At 43.0% G+C, this 25,843-nt stretch overlaps 1 protein-coding gene across 7 annotated transcripts in view; it reads right to left on the bottom strand.

Annotated features, from left to right (window-relative positions):
- The window catches only part of RBFOX2 (RNA binding fox-1 homolog 2), a 171,198-nt gene that overhangs the window by 98,389 nt on the left and 46,966 nt on the right, over positions 1–25,843 (bottom strand). The window contains exon 3 of one of the 7 annotated variants that reach the window (XM_054514876.1): positions 2,737–2,778. The exons of the other annotated variants lie outside the window; for them this stretch is intronic. Within the exon in view, the coding sequence (XP_054370851.1) occupies positions 2,737–2,778 (42 nt within the window). The remainder of the gene's footprint in view (positions 1–2,736; positions 2,779–25,843) is intronic. 7 annotated transcript variants of the gene reach the window in all.

Genomic DNA, 25,843 nt, shown 5'->3' with positions numbered 1-25,843 from the left:
CTGATCTAAAGTGGCATAACCACACCCACCCTAAATTGTGGACATAAGATAACCTGCATCCTGTTTCTGCCCTTGAGTCTTCACTGCATCATCTACACGTAGCTGTTAAATATTAATGGTTTGTCTAGACTGGAAAACTAGAACAGTTTTAAAAAACAAATACACAGCATAAGAGGAGAGCAGGTCAGAATTAGAAGTCATTACTTCTTAACTTAACTACTGCTTATTTTCAAAGCCTCAACAAACTCTGCTTTAGGGAAGGACATGGAAAAAGAAGGCAGAACAATAATATGAAGTCAGTCTGCTAAAGGAGCATATTGCAAGACCTCTGTCTGCTGGGCAATTGGCACTTTTTATTTTGTTCAGCTTTCTTACAGCCATCCAGTAGAATGGTAACATTAGCAAACTCCAGAAACCTGTATACCAAAGGAGACTCATGAAATCACAAGCCTGGATCTTCTTCAACCAGAAACCAAACTCTTCCAATGCCCAGCCTACACTGTCACAGCTGTCAAGAGAGACAGACAAACACTCTTGGAAGTACAGATCCTGCCCAGATAACTTCAGCTGCCAGACAAGGACTCAAGTTAATTCAGGTGAGTTAGATTACCCAAAGTCTACCTCTGAAATTACTAGAAAGGAAAAATGTAAGGCAGTGATGAACATTCATCTGAAGTTTGAAAAATCCCCTGTCAAAAGATTGTGTTCCCAGAACTGAGGTTTTATTCAAGACACTAACGAGCTGGCTCCCATCAAGGCAGCTTTAACAGAACAATAACTCACAAGATTCTATTAGTGATTAAGCTGCAAAATAAACCTGTCAGTTGTCTTGATACACCAGCAGCATATAGAAGACAACAACTTCAGCTTTCCTTTCTACCCCAATCCAGTGCTTTACATGCATTACAGAACATGTTTCAATTATAAAATCTTGAGACAACTCCAGAATACCAGAATATAACATGCAGCAAGTCCAAGAAAAGCTTCTAAAACCAGGTGGGCTCCATCACCTTAGTTATTACCAAAGGCTCAGTATCAGTGTAACAGGGGGAAAAGAAAGCATACACAGACTTCCCAGAAAAAAATTATTTGTGTCTTAGGTCTGGGCCTTCTTTCAAGGAGAATTCTAAATACTTGGCACTGCTTTAGGAAGCAAATAAGTATACTTCTGGGCTAAGACACTTGATAATGAATGTGATCATATCACAGCTTTCTTCAGGGACCACTTATATAAGCACTGATCTTGGTAATGCTACATGTCCATCAAAATGCTTTTTGCTCATTACATGAGAAAACAAAAAGGTGTCCAGATGCAGAATTTCAACATCAAAGAAGACAAGGAGTTTTCTCTTGGTAGTTTAGACATTACATGACAGCCACACTGCCTTTGTATATTCCTTTGGGGGCAGTGGACAAAGAGGAAGCAAAAAGAATAGAGTGGAGGCAGTTTTCCTTCACTTCAGAAGCTGTTCCAGAACCTCAGTCAGAGAAAAGTTTTGCCCATTCTGTCTCTCACGGTCCCACCTGGTTTTTCACTTAACAAGCAGCAGCAGCAGTTCAATTAGTTGATCCTTAAGAGGACAACAGGGAGATCCGAAAAAGAAAGATTTGACTCTTCTAGAAATAGAGCAGCTTAAGTCTCAGCATTTCTTCAGATCTATGCTAAGCCTACAAAAATTAAGGTTAATTCCTTAATTAAAGAACCACCTTCCTAAGAATAAATATTATTAAAAGTCACCAGATGGTAGTATCAGACATACTCTCACCAAGTATTTTTAATTGAATGAATCACAGACTTGGGCTGGACCACACTGACGATTCCCAGGCAGTGTAAGCACAGCTCTGCCATTACCTCAGAGCCACCAGCAAGCGGCCATGTGGGGCTGCTGGAAATGCCACCTGCATTCCCAATCTATCCCAGCAAACGGCTCATGGGATAAGCCACTTCCAACAAGGGTTTGAGCCAACACGTTCTGCCCCTCCTTTGCCTGGGGTGAAGAGAGAACATGAACAACCACTGCAGAGCATTTCAGAACATGGCTGTGTGTCTTACTCATCTAGCAGAGCACTTGCTTCCCAGCAGAGACAGTTTTGGTATGGACTTTCCTCCCCACCTCGCCTCCCAGCTTATCAAATTGCCTCCACGTGACAAACCAAAATAGAATAAGGTACTTGTTCCAAGTTAACGAGTGGCCACACAATAAATTATGCTAGTATGAACTTAAATTTATCCCTACTTTAGAGTGGTATGGCTTCCCAGCTACACAAACAAAAGCAGAATTTGGGGGAAAGGTTTCCTGGGACAGCATTCTGCTGTTCCAACACAGGAGCAAAGCACTCCCTGCCCAGCTTGGTGCAGTAAGAATAGCAGAGCAGCTGCACACATCCTGTAACTGTGTAAGCAAGAGGCAAAAAACATCAAAAATACTAAACAAAATTCTTAATTGAATTAAAGTAAGAGAGAAATAAACAGGCAGCACTGTCTATGTGTGATAGCTGAGTTTGAGACTGTATTACCGGCAGGAACTGAGGAATTGGAGAACATCATGCAAGCAGGACCTTTAGCTGCCACAACACCAGGTCACCAAATAAATCTCAGGAAGTCATCTGGAAACAGCTCCAGCACAGTAATATACAAAATATGACACTTTCAGCATAAATCTGCAAAGCTAATTTCATGATAGAATTACATCTGTCCATTAATTTCTGCAGTCCTCAGTTCAAAATCTTGCCCACCTGCTCAGCTTTAGATGATGAATCCTGTTTTTTCCCCCATTCCTGTTAAAAAAAAAAATAAAATCCCAGTAAGGCAACCCAAAAGAAATTCAAGAGCAAAATACCAGAAGTGCTGCAGTTAAGAGTTTGGTGCATTTGCTGAGTGCACAGAAGGGATCCAGAAATAGCATGCAAAGCTGAGGTCTGGCAAAAATGATGCAGTTTACCCTGAAAGAGGAGAGTCAAGACAGGCTAAATGAATGGTGACAGCAGCAAGTCATGCTTTAATGTAGGGGAGGACCCCAGGGATTACTCATCTGGAGGCAGAGGTGCTAGTTATTGCTGTGTCCCTTCTCCAGTGCTTTCAGTAGAGAAGTATATAGCTGTGGTGGAGAACAGAAAGAGGTATGTTAAGACTATGCCAGCTCAGAGGCAAGAAGTAGTCTTCACATCACTTTCTGCCTCAGACTAAGACAAAAATAGTAAAAGGCAGAAAACAGCTACATTTTGACTGGGATTTTTGAAACCTATCTAGTTTTAAGAAAGCAGGAGAGAGAAAAATTCTGGAAATCTTTTTATTCTCACACAGAGTCCCAGGACATGGGCACAGAGGCCTGCCATGGGCACTTAAGATAACTGCCACCCACACTTCTCCCCCAGAGCCAGAAGAACAGAATAAAGGCTGACATGGCTCAGTCCAAAGCCCTTTCATGCAGGCTAGTTTCAGCTCCCAGAAAGTTCTAAAACAGGCCACGGCAGCTGAAATCCCCAGACCAACAACCACTGAGGGCTTGCTCTGGTTCCACCATCTGCACAATCAAGATACCTGCTCCTCTGTGACCTCTACAAAAAAATTAAAAAAATAAAATAAATTTTAAAAAATCACTCATGTTCATTCACCCTAATCTGCCACACTATCTGCATTCTCTGTCCCAAAACCATGCCATACAGATGGTTTCCTGGCTCCCATGAAAACCCCTATCTCTGCCTTCTCTCGCTATCAAGAAATCTCCACCAAAGACTTGGCTCATGTTCTCTGCACAACTCTCCAGTTACTCTGCAGTGGGACTACTCTCACTTTGTGGTAACAGGGCTACTAAGGCAAAAATTAACTGCAACCCCTCTGCATTATCAGCTGGGATATCAGCAGCACTCAACCTTCAGCCTCTGTGGCTTTACAGGTCTCTTAGCAAGAATTTAAAAGAACCACTTATCTCAGGCTAGAGATTCATGCATAGGCCAGAGTTAAAGTAGGGCAATACTTAAACTGCATCTCAAACTCACATTGTAATGAAGCAAAAGCAGCAACTTCAAGCTCTGAAGGGGCACAGCAGGCACACTCCTGCAACTGCTCTGAACTAGACAGCTTCTGAGAAACTTGTGTGAATCTTAAAAATCTAATACAGCATGACAATGTTCAACCTGTTTTAGCAGGCAGATCCAGCTGCAGCATCATCTTTCACATACATTACCAGCTTCTCAGTACAGTGCTGAGAATGAGACCCTATTCTGCAGCATAGGAACGTAGTAGATGTGCAAACACTGTAGGAAGCAAATTTCAGAATGGCAGGTTGCCAACACCTCTGGGCAAATAGAAGAAAAACCATCACTGCCACCCAAATGCCCCCAAGATTGTCAGCAATGGAACAGGAAAATGTGTAACCATCATCAAGGCAAAAACAAAGAAAATGACAGTCACTTTTCAAAAGGAAAAACACCCATGTTTTCTTCACATTTGTTCCTGGCTTACCCTCTTTGTAATTATGGGACAGAGGTACTAACAGCCACCAAAACTCCAGCTGTCACATTTTGATAATTCAGTGAATGCCCACACAGATCTAATTACCTCAGCCAGTCTACATGCCTGAGACCGCATGTGGCCACAGCCATTCCTCAGCCTTGCCCTGACAGAAGTTTGGAGAGTGAAAGCAACAGCAGTGCTAGGATAATCAGATGTTTTTTAGAGTGACCAAGGTTAAAGTATAGGGACAAGAAGAAGGGAAACAGCTGCTCTAGACCTAGAGACAACAGAATGCTTAAAAACCTAGAAAAATAATTAAACGAACTAATGAGCCATAGTTAGCAAAGAACCACAGGTCAAGGCAGATACAATTCCTCAGCGGGGGGAGAGGTGAAGAAGGGGAGAAGCCCCCCCCCCCCATATTGGGACAGAGAGAAACCAAGTTAGCAGCTCCACAACAGAGCTGTGGCAATGAGAGGAAAAAGGCATATATCAAGACAAGAGGTGATTTATTTTTAAGTTTCAGGCCTGGAATAAGCAGCAGATGATGAACAAAAGGAAACGTCCGTGGTGGATCCAGACAGGAGACAGAAGTGGGATGGCAATGCCACAGGGTTTGTTTTGTTATTGGTTTTGTTTGTTTTAAAAGGAAGTTAATAGAAAGACACCAGCAGCTTAAAATGCTCCAAGCATACAGCCTGCCACTCCTCCTAGGTTGCAACAAAAATTCCTGTCTTGTAATGAGAAGGGTTTCTTGGGATCCAGCAGCCCTCCAACTCTTCACCCCCAGCTGGGGGGCCGAGGGGGTTCCCGTATCAGCAGCTCGGCAGCACGGAGCTCCCCATGCTGGCACCGGCCGCCTGCCCAATTCAGACCTGTAATCTCCCCCGACTTTGATTTAATGCAGCAATTACTGGTAATGTGGTTTGAAGGAGATAAATGCCCAGTACAGGGCTGGCTGGCACTGATGCTCATTTCGCTCATGATGCAAGAACAGTTTTAATTAAAATCCCCTTTATGATAAAGGAGCTGCTTGACTGGATGTTTCTGTGCAGCCCTGATACGGAGCCTCCTCCAAAGCGGATTAGAAATCAAAGTTTCCCTCTTCTCGCTACTGGCAACACACAAAAATAGGGAACACTGTCACCATGTCACCCCTCTACAATTTCCTTAACCCTAGAAGTGCCGGGAAAATGCCCACGTTTCCTTAAAAGCAATTGTTACGTCCTCGTCATGGCTCTAAGTGCTTTTCAAAAACCAAGCACAAGGGCTGATTCAATTGGAATAAACACATCCTCTATGATCCCAACCTGGTTTCCCCTCTATCTGGTTAAAAGGAAATCACCTTGGCTACTTCTATTGCAGACTCACACCTACAGCCTGCATTCTGGCAAGGAGAGATTTCAGCCCCATAGTGCTCTGGCAAGGTGGTGGGAAATCAGAATTTGAAAGGCTGGAAAAGTAGAAGCTTCTGCAGAGGGAGGCAGAGCAGCATGGACAGGAGAGAGGAAAGGAGCAACACTGCAAGATAAAGGCATAAAATTTGGCAGAACAGTCAAGATCCCAGCACAGACATGTTCCAGAAATGATCTGTCAGCTCTTGATCGAGTTACAGCAAATGTAGGTGCAATTTTGGGTTGGTTTTCTTCTTTACAGTATAGGAAATAACAGAGATGAATAGATTAAGCACTGCTAGTTTCTATTGCAAGTGCCAGGAGCAGATTGTCACAGTGAGAAATTGGCCTCGTGCATTACACAGAAAAGGCAGCACTAGGTTTGGAGGTCTGCAGACAGTGCAATATGAAGATAAAGAGCCTCAAGTCTGAATGCACATTATTCCTCTCCTCAAGCCACCCGAAAACACATAAACATAAAGAGGTTGATTTAAGCAGCTGAATTTCTCTGTGACCTTCAGAATATATCTGTGGGCCATGGGACTACCTAGGCCTTGACACAGGTTCCAGTCTTCTCAGAGCATGTGCCTCGTCATCGGAGCAGTGCTCCGTATTCCCTGACATTGTCTTCTCCTCCAGTGATGGAATTCTGCTCCAAAAACCCTTTTTCTTTAACATAAGAAAACAATTTCAAAGTGGCTGTGATGTTCCATGACTCCCCACCCCCTTCAGATAGCACAGTATCAAACAACAGATGAAAAAAAAGAAAACTCCTGACAGAACCAGGAGGGATTCAACACAACAGCATAACCAGCTGACTTGACAGGAGACTGAAGCAGCAGACATCAGACCACCAAATGCACTGCTATGAATGATGAAACCAGCCTTCAGGAGAACCTTGCTCCTCAACAGGATGAGCAAAGGGTAAAAACACCAGGTCAGAGACAGCAACACGAAGATTTAGTGTGCTTTTTCTGGTACACAAGGGAAAAAAATGAAACCAAAAAAGGCTTGGTATAATTAACAAGATTAAAGGGGGATTTAGGATCAGGACAGAAAAAGCAATGGGCCAGATTGATCCTTACAGGATTAAAGCTGGAATCCTACTAAGAGTCCAGTGGTTGAGAGATCAACGCAGTGTAATGGGATTAAATCAACATCAGCTTTTGTTTTTACACAACTGAACCTCCAGCGCCTGTATTTTTACTGCTTCAGATAAGCAGCAGAAAAGTTGACTGGTACCCACAAACAACCAGGGCACAGGCAGCCAAGCACTTCCCCTTTGGCTCTCTCAGGCAGAAGAGCAATAGGCAATGCCACCTTCAGAAATAAAGAACAAAAATATTGTGGTTTATTACAAATTGTCCAAAAAGCCAAGAAAGCTGAGGATTTACCATAGTCTGTGTTCTGGCCAGCCCCACATTAACTGGTATCAAGTGTGGTGGGATCACCCAGGCCTGATGGATGGGGAAGGCAGGAGGACAGTCCCAGCTGCAATCAGACATGCTGCCAACAGGCAATTGGATTTTGATATTGTCTCTTGCCGGCAAGGAACAAAGGACGCAGTATACTCTGCAGAACATATCAGCAAACACATTAAAGACAAATTGTCGCATGTCCCCATTGCACAACAATATCCAAGAATTACAAAAGTGAGAAAAGCCTCTTTCAGCATGTATCATTTGCATTACAGCTGGTGCAACACATGCAGGCCAGCTGCACTTCTGTTCCCCTGCCCCGAAATTTCCAGTGCTTGTCGGTAATTTGAGTTGGTAGCAAGGGGGAGGGGAAGAGGGAAACAGGACAAGGCTAGATATTCTTTCTAGATATGTAAGCTATTTTTAAAGTTTTTAATTCTTGTAGGAGAAAAAGCCACGCATGTTTAAATGAGAGGGTATCCATCACCACCACACTTGGTTGAAAAGGGAAGGGGTGTTTATTGCACACCTGTTCGCAACAGCTAAACAGCTGCATTGAAGAGCAACATTCCTTATGCAAGGAAAAAGCATTAAAGGATCTCATATTTCTACAGCACTTCTCAGTCCAAAAGGTGTTTAGAAACAGCAGTTACACACACACTGTATACACTCCACCCACTCCACCCAAATTTCTTCTGCAGAAGAAAATTTTCCCCAGCACTAAAATATAAAAATGCCAATATCACCCATTTCTTAAAAGATGTCACAGTCAGTAGCCTCACCTAGACTGAATGGGCTTCTCCTTTTCAGCTGGTTGGTCCAAAAAAAGTAATTGCCATTCAGTGCTCCTCCTCAGTCAAGCAGCAGCCAAAATCCCAGTGTAATAAATCAGGGGGAGGGAAAATAGCTGGAACAACTGCTGGATCCAACAGGTCTCAGAGCAAATCTGCTCTGCAGTGCTGCTGAGATGGTCCCCATGGAGATATGCACCCCATTTATGCTGCACCTTCCTGAGAGATGTTTTGTCTTTACTCACAAGGGTTCTCCATCCAAAAGGTATGTAATGGATGCAAGGAGACATCACCATCATGATTGAGGGTGGAATGAAAAAGAAGACCATTACAACAAAAATGAAAAGTGAAAAAATAGGAACAGGCAGTTCACACTGCACATTTTCTATCTTCTAGCCACGTATACATATTTGAATTCCAGCATTTTTCTGCATTTAAACTTTGTTTCAACACTAGATGATTTATAAATTGTAAAAAAAATGTACAGAGGAGTGTTCTAGTATCATCCTATGCCAGCTCCTTAAATATCATGAATAATAATCCCTAAGAATATCTTGAAAAACTGTCATCTGGTCAAAATATTTTCACTTCATTATTGTCTTATGTCCAAGATTCAATCAGAGCATTGTGTGGGGGACAGCATCTTTCATTTGAGGCAGGAGAAAAACTAACTGCCTTCGCCCTGGATTCAGCTTCAGACCCCAGAACCATCTGGTAAAAAATCAGCCAGCGCATTGTGCAGGCAGTATATTAGTCATGAGACACAGGACTCTGAGAACAATGAAACCTAAATTTAAGGGACAGACGAAGGAAACTTAATTACTTGTTTAAGCTTCTTCACAGCTTTGAGGAATCTTTAACATTTTTAGCAAAAGAATTTAGCACTGGAGGGCACAAAGCACATCCTCAATGGATTTCTTAATTTTCTGCAAGCCTGTTTTCACTTCCAGTGTGGAACTATCTGCACTGGTCCACCAGCACAGCTCGCCTCTCCAGTGCATGGCTGCAAGGTGAATCACATTGCCTTGGGTACGGGGTACCATCCACAGCTGTGGTACTGCAGATATAGACTGCAGCTCCTTCTCCAAACTGACAACTCCATACAGAGAACATTTTTTCTGACCCCTCTACATCACTCAAGCTCCTTCTGTACTCAGTAGCCCTTGCTGAAGTATGAAGGGATCTTTTGCAGCTAATTGCATAAGCTGTCCAATCATATTTTTAGTTAAGCATGCACACATACACAGTTGTTACCCTAGTGACTGCTTAGAGCTGTGGCAAAAAAGCCACCCCAATTCAGTCCAGTCAGAGACCTTTCCTATAAGATTGCCATTACCTTGGGGGATAGGACAGCTCTGATAGACTGGAAAGCTGGGTGGAAAGAAACCTAATGAGGGTTCAACAAGGGCAAGTGTAGGGTCTTGTACCTAGGCCAGTACAGGACCTACTAGAGACCAGTTCCCTTCTCCCAGGAAAGACCTGGGACTCTTGGTGGATGACAACCTGACCATCAGCGGTGTGCCCTCATGGCCAGGAGGGCAAGTGGTACCCTGAGGTGCATCAGAAAAACTGTGGCCAGCAGGTCAAGGGAGCTGATCCTCCCCCTCCTAGCTGGCCCTATGAGGCCACACCTGGAGCGCTGTACCCAGTTCTGGGCTCCACATTTCAAGAAAGACAAGGAGATACCACAGAGGGTTCAGTCGACGCCACAAAGATGATGTGGGGTCTGGACCATCCCGTATGAGGAGAAACTTCAAGAGCTGTGCCTGTTTAGTGTGGAGAAGGGACAACTGAGAGAGGATCTCATTAATGAATTTAAATATCTCAAAGGTGGGTGCCAAGAGGTTGTTGCCAGACTCTTTCTGGTGGTGCCCAGCGACAGGATGAGGAGCAATGGCCATAAACTAAAACACAAGAAGTTCCACTTCAGGATGAACAAGAACTTCTTTACATTGAGAGTGGCAGAATATTGGAACAGGCTGATCAGGGGATGCTCATGGAGTCTTCTTCTCCAGAGACATTCAGAACCATCTGGACATGTTTCTATGTCACCTACTTTAAATGATTCTGCACTGGCAGGGGAATTGGATTAGATGATCTCCAGAGGTCCTTTCCAAGCCTAAGAATTCTGTGAAAACAGCAAAGTTCCGTCACAAATGGAATTAAGATTAGCAAATAAGCACCATGGGAAGTGCAGGAAACACAGATGTTCAGTCTCAAATTGCTATTATCTGCACTCTTCCTCAAGCTTTCAGCTGGAAATCACAAAGGCTGAGGTTTATTCTCTCCTTATTCTCTTACTGTTTATTCTCTTCCTTCCAAGATAAACAGGCTGTTTTGTGAAAAACTAACTTAAACAGGACCCAGCCCCTGTCAGTCTTCCAAGACTTGGACAGTCTTACAGCAAACGGAGTCCCCTGTGCTCACCACTGTTTGGACAGGTGGGAATACAGCAGTCAGGCAGAAGAGCCACTGGAGAAATACACCAACTAAGCAAGCCTACATACCCCTAATTCTTTTGTTTAGACTCATCAGAGAAGGGAATTCCTGAACAGCAATGTGCTGTACACCTGATTTACACAAAACTGGATAAAATCACCGTAGCCTACAGAACAGCGCATCCTGATCCTGGATCTTCATCTTCTGAAGCCAGTACCTTAATTTGAAATTGCTTCTCTTTTTGAACTGCACTGGGCTTTCTTGTCTCAGTAGTGACCTTGGCATCTCCCACGATTACAGGCTTGCAGGAACACAGAATTGGAAAAGATCACCTGGATTATCAGGTCTAGTCCTCTAATAACACAGGCAGTCACATTATATAATTAATCTCTTTCATACACTCTTCTTTCTCTGTTTCCTAAATCTCCAAAGCCTGTATAAAACCCTAGATGCAAATAGATGCAAGTTGCTTTGTCACACAAAGCCCCAGAGGAACGCAATGCAGACATCCCCAACCCAGCTGTGCACAGAGCAGCTCGAGTGTGGAAGCAGTATAACCATGTTCATGAGGTGCTGCACCAAAGCTAATAAACCTTATCGAGCAGCAGAACTCATTATCTCAGCTGCAGTGCTGGACAAACATAACTATATTACTTCTGGATTCAAGCTGCTACGTATGCATGCCACAGCATGGCACCACAGGGACTTGCAGACTGGGGAATCAGCTTACAGGCTACTAGCTCAAGGATTTTCGCATGAGCTCCATTTTATGATTTTCCAGGGCTTTTCTGCTCCAGAGCAAGAATCCAAAAATCAGTGTTTGTATTAACACAAAATGTCTTTTAACATACTCACAGAAATTCACCCAGACCTGACCTCTAACATTCATTCAGGAAAACCTTTCTCCATCCTCACAGCCGCAGTCTCCCAGAGGCAACTCAATCTCCACCTCTCTCAGCAGTGCCCATGCCATGTGCACACCTTTCACACGCAGCACCTGCGCTCTCCCTCCTGTCAGAGCTCTGGGTGATGCTGACATTCATTAGCCATGCCTACCAAACAGGTTCCAGCCAAAGACCTAGAGGCACAGCTAGACTTCCCCAGCAAGAGCTGCCCCAGGCTTCGTACCAGAAAAGATCAGGCAGTTTTTCCTGGATAGCCACTTGTTTTGCTGCTATCAAACGCGTGCCATTATGTCCATACTTTTCACTGGCAGTAGCTACCTCTCATGAAAAAAGACCAAACAAATAATAGAAAGACCTGGCATGAGGAAGAGCTCGTTGCTAAGACTCAAGTTTGGCAGCAGAGTTGGGTTTCCAATCCCTTGGTGGTAAAGCTGATGAGCTCGGAGCCTAGAGGGAAAAATTATTCCAGTGAATGCAAAGAGAGATTTTAAGAGACAAAAAGGCAAGTAAAAGACAGGTCAGGAAGAAAACCAACAAAAAAATTCAAAATGAGCTTGGCAAGATTGCTAGCACTATTCCTGCTCTATGGTAATTAGTGGGTCTAGGTAGGATCTTCACTTTCATAGGGCTCTAGAGAAAGAAATAATTTCTCATTGCAAGAGGCAGCCAGCCCTCTGACAAACACTCAGCATGTACTCTGTACACGGCTGCGAGAAATGAGGAAATTATCCATACCCACTATAAACAGAGCAATGAATCTGGTGCTTTCCTACCAGAAGCCTAGCAACTGCATGGACCTCCCTTACCTTGGTCCCTCCTGCCTTTGATAGTTTCAGCTGTCTTTGAGCACAGGAGAAGGATGATTGATAAATTGCTTCATAGGGCTGCTGCCCCTTCCTTTCAACCTTTCTTGTAACAACAGACCTCCAACAAGGCAACATTCATACATGTAACTCTCAGAACACATCATGCTCTTTAGAAAATACTTGAAATGAAATGACTCTAGATTATATCTCATGACTCACAGTACACAAAGATTCATCTGCTCATAAATGAAAAAACTCAGTCTTTCTTATCCAGTAAAGGGTTTAATGCCTTTCCCACCTTCAAACCACTCTGCTCCTGGCTGTCACCAGCACAACACCTGCCCCCATGCTGTCACTCCTGATCGCCCTCAGCACAAATACCCTCTTGCCTTCACAGCCCAAATTACCCATGTCCCATTTAGAGAACTTATGACTAGGAGCTCTCTTCAGCAATTCAAGAGCCCAGACAGCTGCACACAAATGGGGATGAGTGTGAAAAGAGACAAAACTAGAGTTAGTTGGTCCCCCACAAACGAAACACTTGCCTGCAAAAACAGAACTCCTATATGCACCTCTTATACATAAGGCAAATACCCACCTTGAGTTGCAACACTGACAATACACTCAAACAGTTTGCAACATCAGAGAGACTATCGCACCATCTCTGCCTCAGAAAGACTTTATACAGCTGCATCCTACACAACGAAAGTGTTAAGATAAATAGTCTCTCTTGATATTTAATGGCACAGATAGTCTGCTCCCTTCACTTTGCTCACAACGCCAAGCATTAGATCATCACAACAGATATTTTAAGTTTCCTACTCCCCAGCTCTCCACAGCCCACAATCTCCTGCAGTCTACAAGGCTCTCAAATATTTAAGAGTATCCTGCAACAAGTTTCACCCGAGGGAATACAGTTCAGCAAGCAGGAATGTCAGACTGAACCAAGGCTACACCACCACTTCATTCTAGAGACAGCATTATAATCAGGGACTGTGATGTTGCAGGTAGCCTGTATGTCTAGGTTCAGTATCCAGGCCACAGCTGCAGAGGAAGGTGTATTCTCCTTTTTATTTTACTGTTTGTCAAACCTGACAGCACTCAATATTGCACAATCACTTCAAAGAAGATAATTCTGTAACATGCACCCCTGGGGGATGGGGGGCTGGGGGAGAAACATTATGGTTGCTGTGGGAATCTTAATTCTGGATTTCAGGACTTGCATATTTAAAACCTCAAATTTAACATTGCATTAATGTAGCTTCATGCATTGAATTAAGGAATGACTCAGTACAAATCTCCATGCATCTACTGAAGTCCTGACATCCCAAGGACAAGAGGCACAGAATAGAAAAAAAGATAGCACAGGCAACAAGAAGAGAATGAGAGGCAGAGAGGAACCTGTGAGCAGGGAAGCAACAAACTGGCACAGCTGAGGCACAACAAACCCCACACCAAACCAGATCTGTCAGTTGAGGCTCCTTGTTCTTACAGCTAAAGGTTATGTAGCTTGCCAGGATAAAAAGAGCTTAAAGCAGAAACATAAATGGGCACAGAGGAAAAGGTCCCTGAAAGGTCCAAGGAGGAGATTCCCCAAAAGTAATAGTGTAACCTGTACTGAGAAGGGAAAGATCATATCTAGATAGCAAAAATTCACTAATTTTTTTAATTATCATGGCAGAGTGCCCAGATGATGACTTTAAAACCCCTTCAGCTATTCAAGCATTTAATACTTATTTTCTCCACTTCTCTGAAGTTTAACTGCAATGCAAACACAGTGGTAGTGCTGTCTGAAGTTCAGGGTGCAGGCAGAAGCAGCAGCCAATGGGGTTCATCCACTGGCAAGCATCCCAAAGCTCAACCCTCTTTTAAGAATCCAGGTCAGTGCTTCATGTTTTGGGCCAAAGCTGGTCTTTAGGCAGGCTAACGCCTATATTTTATACTAGAGTGCTCACACTCCTCTCAGCACAGGAGGTGAGACAGCAGGGCAGCTCTCCTCTGCTCCCACACTCATCCTCCCCATTTCAGCAGAGTAAGGAACATCTCCATTGTTCATTCCTTATCTAAGATCAGCAGCAGCATTGGCTGAATTACTTCTCCTCTCACCCCACCCACCAAACCAAGCATAAAACTTAGCTGAGCCATGGGTGCTGCCCAGTCTTTCTTCCTAAAAACCAGCACCCCAAGAAGGGGTCCCACACACCAGGCTGTGACAAGGGGCTGAGTGCAGAAGGTGGACCTGCCAGCCAGCAGGGCCTGCTGGATGAAACCAGGCAAGTGTGCATACCCCTGTGAAGAATCAGGTTACCCTGCAACAAAGATAGTGTGTGTATGTGCAAAGGAGGGAAGTCAAATCCTTCTGCCTGGGTTCCAAGGCTTGCTTTGTTGCTAAAATAAACCAGTGTTTGTTCCTGGGAGTGATGGGGGGCTGGACTCAAAGCAGCCAGAGGAAGAGAGAACCCTCTCATTCTGAGTTACAAACAAGGGTTTTAAAAAAAAAAAAAAACCAAACAAAACAAATCAAACCAAAAACTTGGGACCCAACTATTCTTTACCTCACATATCAGGGTAAGGAAACCCAAGGGCAAACTGCTGATCTCAAGGGTGCCCGGGAGCAGACAAACTATACGTTGATGACTGAGCAGTCTAAAAGCTGACTGCTCCAGTGGAAATTCCAGTCCTTGCTCAAAGGCTGAAAATATATATGCCTTTGTATAAGCTATTACTTTGCTTGCTGGATCTATATAGCACTTTACATATGTTTTTTTCCTGACATTTTCCATACTCCACCAGAAACTTGAGTAACTGTGCCACTTCTGGAAAAACAAGCTTGCATCCAGCTTTTCTCAAAAGAGTTTCTCCCCCCATCCTCAAAGTCCCAAACTGCAAAACTATCTAAACCCTTCCTGCTCCTCTCCTAGCCTTCTGAGACTTACAGATCCCTTTCAGCAGCACTCCTTCACTACCTGGGATGTCTCTCAGTAACACTAAAAATCCCATAAAGCAGAGGCACATGGGAACAGCTTTATGCATAAAAAAAATTATATATACACACACAGGTCTCTCAGTTGGCAGAGAGTGAGCAGCATTATACCAAAAATTTTGTCTCCAAGGCACCTGCCCAAAACTGTTCTCTCTAGAGGCACTTATAACCACAGGAAAAGCCTGCTTGATACCCAGTTAATAGTACTTGCTCAAAATATTATTTTTTTCAAAGGGAAAACTAGCCCACAGTGAGTAGAGGCTGCACAGAGCTAAGCCCAACAGTGAAGGCCGCTCACGTTAGTGCAGAGTCCTTCAGCTTTCCATTCCTTATATGTGCAAAGTGTGCAAGCCCTCACACACGCTTCCTACTCACCCAGAGGTACATCATGTTAGCCTGGGTCCTTCAAACCCAGCAGTGAGATGATCCGGCAACACAAGAGGCACTTCAGTAAGACTGACGAGACCGAGGTTGGTCGAGGGTGGTTTTTTTTTTGTTTTTTTTTCTTAAAGAAAAAAAATCCAAACGGCTCAGTTTGAGGCTTAGAAAGCGTCTCGCCTCCTCCACCCCCCTCTTCCAGCTCTGGCTGTTCTGCGCTCTTCTCTCGCACTTAATCTCTCCCTGGGAGTTCCCAGCCCCGTGTGTCTGTACTGGCGTGCACAGCACACACTCTGCATTCGCCTCCAGGGAATTTCTCTCTGTCATTCTGCTTCTAAAAACACAATCTCAGCCTCACAAGATTCTTGCAATAGGCAGGGATGGGTGGGGTTAGTAATAAATGCAGCCCGGCTTCCAGTGCTGGAGAGCGCTTACTTTAGAAAAGGGAACTGTAGCCGTGAATGAAGCAGAGAAAAACCTTGTCCTACAAGGTCACTGGGGGTGAGGACCCATTCCCCCCCACCCACTAATTGTTCCTCCAGAAATCATCCATAGATGCAGGAGCCACGCAGGGTGCCATAGGCAGGTTCTGCACATCTTCATCTACCCCCTTAGTCAACACCCCAAATTCGGTCACAATTCAGTAGCTGTATTTAATCATTAACCACTGACAGGCATCAAGGGGCATAACTACAGGGATCCTGAAGCTAAGGAGAAAATCCGTGTGTGCCAGCCCTGGAGCTCCCTCAGGAAGAGCAACCACTGCCGGCATGAGCTGGGGAAGAGAAGCGACACAGATAAAGGGGTTAATCTGCTTTCGCAGGTGGCTCCACATGAGTGTTTTACAGACTTGCATACTGCTAGAGGGAAAGCAGCAGCTGGCTCCGGTTCCTCAGAGTGTATCGGGTTCCCACTTGCCTGGAGGCAGCTTCCCCCCAAGTCTGACTGGGGCAAGTGCCCTCACAGCCCTGTGCTCCCAGCCTGCTCCAATTTCAGGACTGCAAAGCTCTCCTGGTGGGGCGGCAGCCCCAGGAAAGGCGCGCTGAGCGAAAGACACTCGTCCCAGTTCCCTCGACAAGCACCAGCAAGCCCTTCCCGGCACGAGCAAATCCTCGTCCCATCCCCCGTGCGCGATGCCACAGGATGAGTGTCACCTCGCATCTCATTAATCAGTTAAACCGCTCTTCCAAACTAGGAAAACGGGTTTCTCGCCCCCTTCCCTTCCCGCCTCAAAATGAAGAATTGACTTCCCTTGCCTCCAAATGCTAAGTTAAATATGGCCTCATCTCAAATGGGGAAAAAAAAAAAAAAGTAAAAAAGTAAAAAAAAAAAAAAAAAGAAGTGTTTTCATTGAGGTACTGGTCTCCTTGGAAATGAGTTTTGAAGAAATATTTTTATCTCAGCTAAAGATATAGAAATGGTGCTATTCCACATATCACCTCTGCTTCCTCTACTTACAGATTACTTAAATGCAATCCAGGGGGCTTGGAGCAAAGCACGTGTCGGGCTCCACACACAAGGCCCTGTTGACATGGGGTGACCAATGGATGGGCCCTCTGTCACAGCCAGCCCAGACACCCGAGATATGCTCCACACTCCCCAGGCTCCCCTCACCTTCAGCAAGCCACAGACACACCCCAGGGCAGGCATGTCCCAGGAACAGACCTGAGCACGTGGCATGGCAATGGGCTCAAAGGAAATAAATACATAACTGTCAGTGCAGTCCCACATAGAAACCTGGAGAAAAGGCTTATTCCCATTACCAGGAAGCAGTCAATGGGGATCTGCTGGTTAAAGACAAGCAAGACAACACTACTTTCCAGCCCAGAAAACCCAAGCCCTGCTGCTTAGGGAAAGGAGCAAGAGCTCCTCCAGAAAGCTGGGATTGCACAGGGTTGTTCCATTATGGCATTGCTCAGGTCTCCCATCTGCTCTCACCTTTTCACACAATGGGTCAGGTTGAGAGGGTGAAAAGCAATGTTCCTAAAACTCACTTACTGCACTAAAGCCTATGCCCCACAGTCTCCAAAGAGTGAAGCATGTGATCCAAAAACCTGTTCTCAAAGGCTCTGAGAGGAGTGAAACAGCAGCAATGCTGACATTTGCATCACGATTAGACACTTCTGTTAACATCTCTGCAGTAGGGTCACACCAGCAGCAGCAACTAGTTCAGCCAGCCTGCAGACCGAAGCAGACATTTCTGCACCAGATAACCTTGATGGCATTTTCAAGGTTTTCTTCTGCTCCAGAATCACAATTCAAAAATGATCTTATGGTCATTTAAATGAAAGCTGAGATTCCTTGTGTGTAGGGAAAAAGTGAGAAGACACATGGACCAGGTAAACAAACCCAAGTAAATCCTAGTTCATATAAAAGACTCGAAAAGGATGAGTCTTAAAACTAAGCTGAAGATTTATTAAAAACGCCCCTAATTAAAAACATAGAAAAAGAAACAAAAAGGAAAAAAAAAATTCTTCCCCTTCTTCCCCAAGCTCTCATCCTATAGGCCACCTTCTGGGAAAGAAAATAAAAACTTTCAGAATAAGCCTACTTATTAATTTCAATAACTGAGGCTTGTTACAAATCATCCCAGCAATTCCACATTGTGCAGGTCACATTCAGCTCCAAATCAAAACAAGACCCATGAACCCTCCTTGAACCATCTAAATACTACCTCAAAATTTATTTGCCACTATAGCTACAAGGCCACCACCTCCCCATGGAAGGCACACAGAAAGATTACTGAGAGCAGCAGACTTCTGGTGATGTAATGCCTTTGTCCTGGAGCAGGAACCCTGTTTGATGAACTGCAAGAGCAGGTTTCTCTACACCCAATATTCTCAAGCAGTGAGAGGAGTACCCAGCAGGTGAGGAAATGAGGCTGTGGGAGGACCCGAGAGGCACCACCACCCTGCTTCAAGAGAGCTGCTGCTGCCCAGAGGCTCAAATCAACACAACGAACGTGAAGCACATGCCCACGACTATCCACAGCTGCAGAACTGGTAGCAGTGCCATTTTAGCCTCAGTTTACAAGCAAGAAAAATATTTGGCTTGGCTGATACAATTGGGGGAGGCAAGGAACAACTAGATGTTGTTCATTCTTCATTCTAGGTCATCATTGTGCTTTTTTTCAGATTTTTCAACTACATTAGCTGGTATATAAAGAGTATCCATACAAGACATTTCTTTCTGAAAAATTTCTTCTAAAAGAACATAAAATATTCTCTAAGGAGCAAGAGGACAACAGTACATCAATGCATCTTATTCCAGAAAAACAAAGACAGACATGACTAAGACAGGCTTCTGATACAGGTGGCTAGGATCCCCTACAAATGTTTTGCCATAATCCTAACAACAGTAGTTTACAGGATAAGTGTCAGGGAGCTTGTAAAGTCTGTTGTGTGTGGAAATACACATTATTTCTTAGGGATCTTTCATGTCTCAAACAGGATTAAAAGTAGAAAGGAAAAGATTTTAAAATTAATATATACCAAGCTATGAGAAAAATGTTCAGAGAACTGTAGCTTAGTGAAACACTGGTCCCTCTTCTGTGATGGGAGGCTGTTGTGTAAATCAAAGTGAAAGGGGAAGAAAGCAGTCTGCAGAGACTTTATTGCTTCTTAAAGAAGTAAGGAAAATCTTAGCAAGTAACAAAAGGGGAAAGAGAAAAAAGGGAGCAAGTAACCACCTATTTAATATTGTATAAAGAAATTTGGAAAAATAAGAGACACTGGGAAAAATGAAAAAAAAATCTACCTGTTTCTGTACCAGTATCAAAAGCTTTAATTACATACAAGAATTATTGTGACTACTCAGTTATGTGCATAAGCTCAACCCAAGTATTCTGCTGGCATATAAGTTTCAAATAAGACAAATGCTTAAAAAATTATTTACAGAAAGTTCTAGCCTATTTAGGAAAGATCTGAGTGGGCAAGCAGGGAATGGGCACGGCACAGTTTCAAAGAGTTGTTATCTGTTTCTAGCTGACTGTGTCTCAGAGGTGTATGATTTCAAATGCTCGTGGATTAACATTCTAGCAGATAAAGCTCAAGAAATGGTACGAGCTGGTGTGTCTGCTACACGCCACTGAAATCATATTAGATAGCACACAGGATGAGTGGCTAGATGAGCACCTCTTCATAACACAGGGAAAATCCCATCTGATCAGCTGGAATTTCTAATGCGACAACAGTTGCAGGAGGCATAGGGGGGCTGGTATCAAAGAACACCCTCCAGATTGCTAAATTAGAGAAAACAATTTCTTAGTTCATGAAGTGTTACATTGAAAATGAGTAAGTCCATATTAGATTCCATCTTGACAGAAAAGAGCAATCAATTGTAAAAATATAAATTAGCGGTAGCTTAGTTAAAGTGATTGTGACAATTGCATCTGGATATGTGCAAGGAGAATAGAGACCAAATCAATGCACCTACATACATACTCAGCACTTGAGTGGGACCAGAGGTACAGTGGCACATTTTTCCTAGACAGACAGATTGCTTTTCGGGCTTCCCTGTCACATCCCCGCACTTGAACACTTGTATATATTCTAGCAAGTGAAAAAAAAGAAAAGCTGAGAGAAAAAAATAGAAAGGAAATTAGAAAGGGAAAAAATAAAATTTACAAGGGAATCCTCGTGACAGGAGGTAAAATCCATAGTCAGAGCTGGAAGATGATAATGTGTTTTTAAAGCTTCTCAAGAATAGAAACCCCAGCAACTGCATTGATCCGCTACTATGGGGAAAAGGTAGAAACATTCCCAATACTGAAGGAAGAGCCAAAGCATTCAATACGTATTTCTGTTCTATATTTGGAGAAAAGTCAGCTGTTGCAGTCTGTGATAACAAAATGCCTTCCATTCCAACAGTAACTAAGGAAGATGTTCCAACAGCTACCCAACAAACAGCTCTGTGGCTCTCTTATCAAGCTCAAGCTTGCAAACAAAAGGGATGCAACCAGATAACAAGTGGGTTTTAACTGTACTACAGCTGTGGACATATTGAAATGTGGACACTCTGCAGTCTGCTTTGAACTGCATCACCTGCACTTTGAGCTCTAATAAGCCCTAACTACAAGCACTAACATTAAACCTGCCATAAGGCCAAAAGCACCACTGTGATGCAATGGCAACACCAAATGCAGGTGTTTCTTGCAGCCCATTATTATTAAAGCCTTGCTGCTGCTCGCCGAGTTTGGCCAGCCCCTATCATACCAGAAGACTCCATCAGGAAAGCAGCACTACTGCTAAAGGCATGAGACTGCAGAAGGCTGAACAGGGAAATTTAATTTCAAACTGAAGGAAAGCAGCTCCTCACAGCCAAAAGCCACACTGTGTCCACATTTTATGCAGAAGCTGGATTCAGACGGAGGATGAAGACTCAATCATTGTCCTACCACAGCAAACATTTCAAGAACCATCTACAAAAGGTCTGACTTGAGACTGGAACAGCAACATGCTCTACAGCATCCAGAGGGAAATTTCTCCAATTCAGTGGCTGCTTTCCATGGCTTATCTGACTCCAGCAGAAGATCCCAGGGAGAGAACAGGGGAATCAGACCTCTGCTAGTTGTGGGTTTGGGCATCCCTTGTGTCTTGGGGGGTTTTATTTGGTTGGATTGGTTGATTTTTATTTGGGGTTTGTTTTGGTTTTTTGAAAGAAGATTAGAGATGGGGCTGGAAGCTATCTGGGGAAAGGCACAGAAGGCAGCCTTGGGCACACATGCAGTTCCTATGGAGATAAGAGGATCTTCTTTGAGGTCGGTTTGCTCCTTTGGGTGCCGCTGGAGACTACCCTAGCGGCAGAGTACTGCTCATTTGTGAGACTGCCTCTGCTCAGGATGCTGGATTATCTGTGATTATCACAATTTCTGAGACACAAGGTAGATTTCCTCTCAGCATCCAAAAGGACTACAGGAAGCCTCACTCTGCATTATCCTGTTTATGAAAGGAAGCAAGAATACAAAGTGCATACAATAAATCATCCAGAAAAAGACCACAATTCCTCTCAGATGTTTTGCCAAGCAAATAAGCCAAACACTGGCATATTACAAGAAAAAACCCAACATTTTGTTATAGAGCAACCCATTTCATTACTGAAAACTGGATTCCCTGTTTTCTCTTCTGCATGTATGGTACAACAAGAGGCTTCAGAAAAGAGATTACTTATTTAAAGCAACCTATCAAAGGCTAGTTCATCTTCCACAAAAAGCAGAAAGCCTGAAACAATAAAACACCCTGACATGCAAACAAACCCAACAATTTTTAAGGACTGTCTTGCTACTGACTTATCACAGTAGTTAAATTTAAGTCCTTAAATAAACTTCAGGAGATCTCAATTCATAGGCTTATCATTCAAGTACATAAGGTTACAAAAAAAGAAATGGATACCACTAAAAGCTTTTTCGAGTTTGTTTGGGATTTTCCTCTCCTCACAACTATGCTCAAGAGCACTATTCAGGAAGGCACTGCCAATTCTTCAAGAGAAAAAAGCTTAGTAACTAGGAAAGGTACTTCACTGAAAACATGTTCCAAAAATACACTTTTAAATTAAAACCAAGAACACCCACATGAACAAAACTAAATTGTGAAGCCAGAGAATTCAAAGTTAAACACTGAAGAGCATGCAAACATTTAGATGTAAGGAATTCTCACAGCTCCAGTTTGGGCATTCATTTGCAGAAACAGAATGACTATGCAGCCACTCCCAGGATATAGCAAACATGAGTTGGGCAGCCAAGTGGGAATTTCCATGAATTATACCTGTCAGCCTTACTGTGGTGGATCAGGAGTGAAGTCTGCAATCCTCCAATATCTTCTGAGGAGAATCTAGCAAGCTGAACATCTACAGAAGAAAAAGCTTCTCTGTGTTGCTGTGTTGCCACCCTAGGCCTGATTTTCAGGCTGTTTCTTCTGCATTCTATCACACAAGAATCTAGTCTGAAGTCCACACTGAACTGGCACAGAGCAAATATACTTAGGTACTTGTAAGAGGGTAACAGAGTAAGCTCCAACTCTGGTATTTAAACATAACTTTTTTAAAGCTCAGTTAGCTAATAACTGCCTTAATACCTTCATAAAGGGAAAAAAGTTGATCTCCCTTCAGTTTTTCCATGGAGTAGCAGAAAGCTATTACACAGCATCAAATTCCAACAGAAGTCTATTTTTAGTGTCAAATCAGGAGTACAATATCCAATTGAACTGATAAAAGGCAGAAAGATTCTCTCTGCCCTAGACTTGTCAGTGTTAAACAGGGTGTTTCTGTGGCTGTGGATTCTGAAGAGGAAGTCATAAACAAAAAAAACAAAAAAAAAACAGCTCAGCTCCTACATCAACAACTCATCTCTTCATAGTCCACAGAGGAAGTTATACCAAAGGATGAACTGAAGCTGATGGCATCCAATTCAAGGTGTGAGACTTCAGGTAGCAAGAAGGAAACTGCTTCCAAAACCTTATCAATCAAGCTGCAGCACCATTGCCCCATTTTTTTTGTCTCTGTGTTTACCATGTCAAGTGGCTGCACTGCATCAGCGATTAATCAGCACAGCAATATGCCAGAAATTAAGAAAGGGTATGAAGATGAAAGTATTGCAACAGAAGGTAAAGGAGAAGACAGGGCATAGCTCTCTTGCCTGGACCACAGGGGCATTTACTAATATGCTGAAACTTCAGTTTAGGTCTGTTGATAATAAATAGGAATACAGATGGAGAGTAATACCATCCTGCAGAAAGGGACTCCTCCTGGCTTGTTTGTGCAAAGGAAGGCTAACAATGTTAGTGAGTTATTCAGGAAGTAATGGATACCTTCTTGCCCTGAGCAAATTCCTTTTCAATAACAGTAGTATTTTCCTAGGCAATATGACTATATCAAGGTATAATGGCTACTATATTTATCTACAGAGGGCCTGTACTGCTGGGATCTAATTTACTATGGCTTAGAAAGCAGTTTACAAATCCTGGGATAGTAAAGTTGCTAGAGAGAGGAATAAAATTCTATCCTTTATTGCTTGGGTTGAAAACTGGGTTTTAATGTCCCTTTTTAAGGGTATAAAATGCATTCTCCTAAACTTAGAGACTCAAAGACTAATAAATCCTTAAAGTAAACTGTAAATACACCTATGAGAGGGAAGAAATCAGCTAACAAATACTACAATCTGCCCATTTTCTTATCCTTATCATCACAGATGCCTTATTTCTTATTTCTCTTTTATTCAAATAACATTCTTTCATTTGACCCTCTAAGAAGAAGAAAAATCCATGACTTTCCCTAGCAGCCTTATGTACCTAATGAAGACAAAATAGGTGAATGCCTGAAATAAGGCTTCAGTGTGGGAAATGGCACAAGGATATAATCAGCAAAGAAGAAAGGAATTACTGCAGCTAATGAAGAGCTAACACCAATAAACACTGAATGACATCTCCTGAAAAACAACAAAACCCAATTGCTAAAAAGACTTTGGTGGAACACAACCTGTGATAAGTATGGGTGGGTGGAAAGAGACCAAACACACGTGTTAAGGACTGCAGATATTTCCATTACATAACGGGAGTAAGAAAACCCAGGCAAAATTGCCATTAGCAGAACTAAAAGCAAAATATTTCAACAGGGGTATTGGCAGTTGTCAAGCCACATAAAGGAATAGCAGACTGTTCAAATGTAAAAGGCATTAATAAAGCATAAGAAAAGAGGTATAAATAGATATAAAACAGAGAAACATTTTGAGATGACAGAAAAGCCACCGGAAAATTTTAGTTATAGAATATAATATCCCCAACTTCAATTCACAATGATCAGCAAAGGTCAGTTGTCAGAAATGCAATTCTGTTTCTGATCTCATTCTGAGCAAAGCACTCTTTAACTATACCTGTGCCACCACCATCTAGCTGGATTACTCTCATGGCTGCAGCAAACAGTTCCCTCCATCTGACTCGTCCCTAGGGGAGCTATGAGCTTAAGACTATTTAGAAAAGCATGTGTGTGTAAAGACTAACTGCACTACTGGTCTCCCACTTTATAAACAAGAGAGAATCTATTCTTCAAAGTCTTTTCAGTGTATACACTTAACATGGGACTTCCAAGAGGCATACAGATAGATACCTACCTATGATTTAACAGATCTCACATGCACTGAGTACTGAAAACACCCACATTTTGTCACATGGGATGTCCCAACAACCTGGCATTTGTGTCAATGATTGTACTTGAATCAGGAGGACTTTGGCTTTTGTAGGAGCAGACTGGCTATAGATCTGACATTCAGCATCACTGTAGTCTGTGAGGTCACATACTGTGACCTTCAAACACCTCACATTAAGGCTCATCCACCTTCCCTTCTTTCTCTGACAGGCAACCATGACAAAAAGCAAACCTAAAAACCCCACACCCAAAGAAAAAGTACTGTGAATTCCATTCTGTTGCATTTTCTGATCAAATCCTGGCAAAATCAGACTTTTGCATTAGGTATTAATTGCAGCCTCCTTATTCTTCCAATCCCTTTCTAATAAAGACAGACTGAATGAGTAGCAACTCACTTAGTTTAGATGAAATGAATGGTTTGAAGTAACTATGGCTAGTCAACACATGCATTTATTGTGTCCTAGGTTCTATGCAATATAGTCTTATTTTATCTGAATCCAGATTTAAGCTCTGAAGTGTAACCATGCCATCTGATAAGTATTGTAACTGCTAGAGAAACTACACACTTGGATAACAAAGCAACAATATATTAAATTGTTCCCTGTTCCCAAATTTCCAGAAAGCAACAGTGACCAGAACAATCTTTTTTCATCCTTATGCGACCTGAAGAATGCAGTTTCCCTTTCAGATAAAGGCCTTTCTATGGTTATCTAATGGTAATGTCACTACAAACTGGATTAGAGACGCCCAGAAACCTCGAAATTCGTACACAGATAGTCAGCTGTATCCAAAGTCTAAGTCTGAAGGAAATCAAATGCTCCAAATTGTGCTTAATGTAGTTAACTTTGCCCTTTAGGTAAGATAAACCAGTAAGAACATATTACACAGTGATTAGATTAATTCTTGAGTAAAATTCAGATGGCTGGCTCTATCTGTCTATTTCAAATTATTTCAGTGACGATCATTTTTCCTGTACTCTGCTCTGCAGCAGCAGCTGCTCGAGAAAAACAGCAGTTCTCTGTCTGGGGTGAAGTTGACAGCAACTGGGGACAACGCTGCTGTCAGAGTTCAGCTCCCAGTTCTGAAATGCCATTCTACTGGAAATACCAAGGAGCCTAAATCCGGCTACATATACCAC

This window comes from Molothrus ater, chromosome 5 (assembly GCF_012460135.2).
Source record: "Molothrus ater isolate BHLD 08-10-18 breed brown headed cowbird chromosome 5, BPBGC_Mater_1.1, whole genome shotgun sequence".
NCBI classification, from domain to species: domain Eukaryota; kingdom Metazoa; phylum Chordata; class Aves; order Passeriformes; family Icteridae; genus Molothrus; species Molothrus ater.
The sequence above is the reverse complement of the archived record's forward strand: the minus strand, read 5'-3'. Positions and strand labels throughout refer to the sequence as shown.